Below are 4,752 nucleotides of genomic sequence, written 5' to 3' on the forward strand. Positions count from 1 at the left end.
AAAAAGCGCGATCAATATGACGTTCACGCTCCAGTGCCACAACTCGAACTACCTCGAGATGCTTCCGAGTGGCCGCATTGCGTGCAGCGCAGCCAACGCATCGCAATCCTCCACGCTCTTTGACGTGATTGACGTCAATGGACTGTACCGGTTCGAGACGCCGTTCCAAACGCTGACGCTCACCGACCAGCTCATCTCGGTGCTGCAGTTGATCGTGACCGACAACATCTTTAACGCTGTCCAGAACGGGTCGCTCCTCAGCATCATCATGTTTGCACTGCCGTTTGGCGTCGCGATCGCCAAGTCGTTTGCAGGACCTATCTCGGACAACCTTCTCGTCGTGCTCATCAAGCAGACGCGGAATGCGATGCTGATTCTGATCAACACGGTCATGCGCCTCACGCCGATCGCAGTGGTCTTTTTAATCGCATCGGCTGTCATTTCGTTTAGCTCCAACGCCAACAACGTCGCGGGTCAAGTGGGTTTCGCCGTCCTTGCGTTCGTGCTTGGCAGTATCAGCCACGTCTTGCTCGTCATGCCGATCTTTCTCTTTCTGACGACGCGCATCAACCCGTACAACTACCTCCGACAACTCACGTCCGCGTACGTCTTTGCCTTTGGCTGTGCGTCGTCGATGGCTGCGCTGCCCATTGCCGTCTCGTCGATCCACCAGACCCGCCAAGTGTCGCGGCCGTTTGCACAACTCATCATGACGCTCGGGACACCCGTGAACCTCAACGCGTGTGGCATGTACTATCCGATTCTCGTCACGTTCATGGCCAAGATGTCGGGGAACGGCGACAGCCTCGGCTTACCGCAGTGGATTGTCATGTTTTTCGTCAGCATCTTGGCGTCCATGGGCACGGCGCCCGTTCCCAACTCGGGCCTTGTCATGCTCATTACGGTCTGGAAGACGGTCTTTCCGAGCAAGGACCTGCCCGCGGCATTTTCGTACGTCGTCGCAATCGACTTTATCATGGACCGCATCGCAACCATGGTCAACCTCAACGGCAACATGGTGGTCACGCGCATTCTCTCCGAGCAGGTCGACGAAGCCATGGAAGTCTGGGCCAACGAGCAGATTGTCCGCTCCGACTTTCCGACCAATGTCGTAGCGTTTTAAAATCCGTCGACGCAACCCAACTTGTGGATATTACTACCCAACAAGATTAACGTGTATATTGACACTAACGACCATGTTGGTGTTGCGTTCTTCCTCGCTTTTCGAACAGAAATCGCAGTGTGGACTCGCGATGGGTGCAAAGGCCGATTTGTGCGCGTCACCAAGTTGATTTTCAAAGCGATCCCGTCGACTTGAAGACTCGATCGTGGCCCACACCACGACACTGTAGAGCCCAACTGGCGCGTATGCTGTGAAGGCTCTCGCGCGCGTCACTTTTTTCCTGTCTGGAGGTTGCAACGCGCCTCATTCGTTCTTCAATGTACGTCCAAAAACAGCATAAAACACAAACTTCATCATTCTTCATGTCGTCGAGGTATTACGCCAAGAGGTGCGTTGCCTCGGACGGCGCGAGCTCTTTCGTGGCGTCGACGTGCGACGGAATCGTACACGAAAAGACGTACAGACCAAGCAGCGCAAGCGGCACGCCGAGGTCCGCAATCGTCCACATAAAGCTCGCGCCGTACGTGTTGTAGAGATACCCGCCAAGCATGGTGCCGACGCCGCGCGCCAACCCGTTCTGGACGGCGCTGAGGATGCCCATCATCAAGCCTTCCGTGCCGCGCGGGGCTTCCGCATAAATGTACTTGGTGCTTGCGGCCCACGCGAGGCCATACGTGCAGCCGTGGAGAAACTCGAACGGCAGCGCAATCCACGCGTTCGTCATGAGCGCATAACACGTGAGCCGCGCGCCATAGGCCAGAATCGAGATCGCGAGCACCTTGACCGTCCCGAGCTTGGCGATGATCGTATCGGCAAAGTAGAAGGCCGGGAGCTCCGAGAAGGTTTCGCACCAAATGGCGATACCGACGATCTGCGCCGACCCGCCGCTGAGCTCATACAAGTTGAGCGTCAGGAACGCCGAGATGACTCCAAACATGGTGCCACTGAGGAAGACGACGAGGAGCAGGCCGAGCACGTCCTTCTTTCGAAAGAGCGTTTGGAGGCCGGCCGAGAACGAGGCGGGCGGCGACGAAGCCGCGCTGGACGGCGACGTGCACACGCCGTCACACGCTGGAATCATTTGCAAAAACACAATCGCTGGCACGACAAAGATCAAGTTCATGTAGAACGCCCACGAGATGCCGTAGGATGCGACGACGACGCCGGCCACGTACGCGCCGATACCGTAGCCGACGGCACCGTAGAGCCGCTGCTTGCCGTACTCGGCGCCGAGGCGCGTCACGAGTGCAAGGACCGTTTGATCGAGGAGCGGCCACGAGGGCTGCGCCTGGTAATTGGCCAAAAAAACGAGCACGCACGTCCAGAAGAAGCTTGCCGAGGCGAATGGGATGGCGTACATGAGGAGAGCCCCCGAGAGGAGGCAAAAGATGTGGACGAGCCGCTGCTTTTGGAGAACGTCGGCGATCGCACCCCACATGGGCGGCGCGAGCATCGAGCAAATGCATGGCAGCGTCTGCAAAATGCCGATCTGGAACTTGTCAAAGTACGTGTTGAAGTAGACGGGGAGGAAGTTGAGGACGGCGCTGAAGCCAATGTTGAAGAGCGTGTAGACAGCCTTTGGCGGCAGCAGCGCCATTGTGTGGTCGGTCTCGGCCATGATGCTCGTCGCTCGGCAAGACAAAGGAAAACTGAAATCCAGCGAGATTGGAAAACCGACAAGCGACCGTGATGCACCCAATCGGCGACCGGACGACCACGTGCACCAATCAACGCGCACACGACGTCGGTAAGAGGATGACATGCAGGTTCCTTGCACCTGGGAAAGGACGCACTCCTTTGCACACACCTAGTTTCCGCAGTTGGGCATACCCAACCGTGAAGAATCCTGTGAGCGTGGGTGCGCCAAGGCCAAAAGACACGAGGTCAAATGCCACCCACGAGGCAGCTCCGACCCATGTCCACGCACCAAGGCGACAGTTTTCCCCTGGGCAGTCATCGCATCACCCAAAATCTCGACGAGTCGATACGCGCCACCAGCGTCGCGTCGTTATCCCTCTTTGCTACAGTATCCTCTTGCTCTCTGAACGAGTGATGGGGCAAGGCCACGGTCCAGTTTGTCGCATGCGGCTTCAACGCTTCAACAAAGTGATGACAGCGGCGAGCAGCGCCACGCGTATTGCAGGGGCCGCATCTCCCCAGGCTGCGGATAGACGGAGATGAAGAAAAGAGGTTAGCGGCCGTCCCCGGTGAAACACTGTGGCCGCACAAGGCATTGCGTCGGAGAAAAATCAACCACATAGGTGTGTCCAGCAGCCTGGTCGTTCTTCCTCTGAGCTAGTACACTATACAAGAGGTACTTGGCAAATTGCGAAACCTTGCCAACCAACGGTTTGGCATTTATAGATACGTTTGAATCGATTCCCTGTCGTTTTTCTCCTGCAAACATAAATTGAGCTTGACCATGGCCTTTTTAGAAGCGCATGGGATTGGACAAAACATCGCATACCGACCAATCAAACGCCGTCAAATCATTTGGAACGTCACGACAAGGTGCCACGACTTGAGTTGGATCGGTGCAACCCCGCACCACGACCAAGTTCTCATATACTTATTCCCTCAACACAACCGAGCTCGAAATCGGGCCCAACTTCTTCAATCACGTGTAGTTCCACAAGGTCATCGGCACGATCGCGACGGTTCGCAACCGGCGCGTGGGCCACGCATGGATTGGCCGCGCGCCATCGTCCGGGACGGTCCTCTGGCTCCTCACCACGGCACCGCTCGCCTCTCATCCGGCCTTCATCTCGCAGTGTGCAACGAGCTTTTGTAGTGTCTCTGTGCACCTCATCTGCGGCACCTCTCCTTCTCCCTAGCTCCTGTACACTATCGTCGTCCATCATGAATACAGTATACCTTGAGCTCTTCAAGCCAAGAATGATCGTAGGCTTCGAGTTGAAGCCCCATGAAAACAAAGCAACCTTAGAGTTCGTGAGTGTTCGTTGTACGTTGCATATAGCAAACTCTATTACACCAAAAGCGGACTCGACTCGGCGGCGGTCGCCGTCTTGTGCGTTGGCATCGTGCACGAAAAGATGTAGAGACCGAGAAAGGCGAGCGGCACGCCCATGTCGGCCGCCGCCCACATGTAGCTCGCGCCGTACGTGTTGTAGAGGTACCCGCCAACTGACGTGCCGACGCCGCGTCCGAGGCCCGTCTGTACCGCGCTGAGGATGCCCATCATCAAGCCTTCCGTGCCGCGCGGCACTTCGGCAAAAATGTACTTGGTGCTCGCAGCCCACGCGAGGCCGTATGTGCAGCCGTGGAGCAGCTCGATAGGCAGCACATACCACGCGTTCGTCATGAGCGCATAGCACGTGAGCCGGATACCATATGCCAGAATCGAGATTGCGAGCACCTTGACGGTCCCGAGGCGGTCAATGATGGCGTCGGCAAAGTAAAACGCCGGGAGCTCCGAGAAGGTCTCGCAGAAGATCGCAATACCCACGATCTGCGCCGACCCGCCGCTGAGCTCATACAAGTTGAGCATCAAGAAGGCCGAGATGATGCCAAACATGGTGCCACCGAGGAAGACGACGAGGAGAAGGCCGAGCACGTCTTTCTTTCGAAAGATGATGCGGACGCCGTCGACAAACGACGGCGACGCGGGG

The 4,752-nt window shown here is 57.0% G+C and overlaps 3 protein-coding genes across 3 annotated transcripts in view; 1 reads left to right on the plus strand and 2 right to left on the minus strand.

The window, feature by feature from the left end:
• Window positions 1-1,210, plus strand: SPRG_16628 (hypothetical protein). The gene has a single exon (XM_012356161.1). The coding sequence runs from the start codon at window positions 17-19 to the stop codon at window positions 1,121-1,123; it is 1,107 nt and encodes a 368-aa protein (XP_012211551.1). The 5' UTR covers window positions 1-16; the 3' UTR covers window positions 1,124-1,210.
• A 289-nt stretch (window positions 1,211-1,499) lies between these two features.
• On the minus strand, window positions 1,500-2,741 carry SPRG_16629 (hypothetical protein; the record flags this gene model as incomplete). The annotated part of the gene is made up of 1 exon (XM_012356162.1): window positions 1,500-2,741. One exon carries the CDS (start codon window positions 2,739-2,741, stop codon window positions 1,500-1,502), a length of 1,242 nt encoding a protein of 413 aa, XP_012211552.1.
• Window positions 2,742-4,109: 1,368 nt separating this feature from the next.
• The window catches only part of SPRG_21783 (hypothetical protein), a gene marked incomplete at both ends in the record, with an annotated part of 1,443 nt that continues 800 nt past the window's right edge, over window positions 4,110-4,752 (minus strand). The window contains one exon of the mRNA XM_012356163.1: window positions 4,110-4,699. Within this exon, the coding sequence (XP_012211553.1) occupies window positions 4,110-4,699 (590 nt within the window). The remainder of the gene's footprint in view (window positions 4,700-4,752) is intronic.

Source organism: Saprolegnia parasitica, assembly GCF_000151545.1.
Source record: "Saprolegnia parasitica CBS 223.65 unplaced genomic scaffold supercont2.390, whole genome shotgun sequence".
Taxonomy (NCBI): Eukaryota; Oomycota; class Saprolegniomycetes; order Saprolegniales; family Saprolegniaceae; genus Saprolegnia; species Saprolegnia parasitica.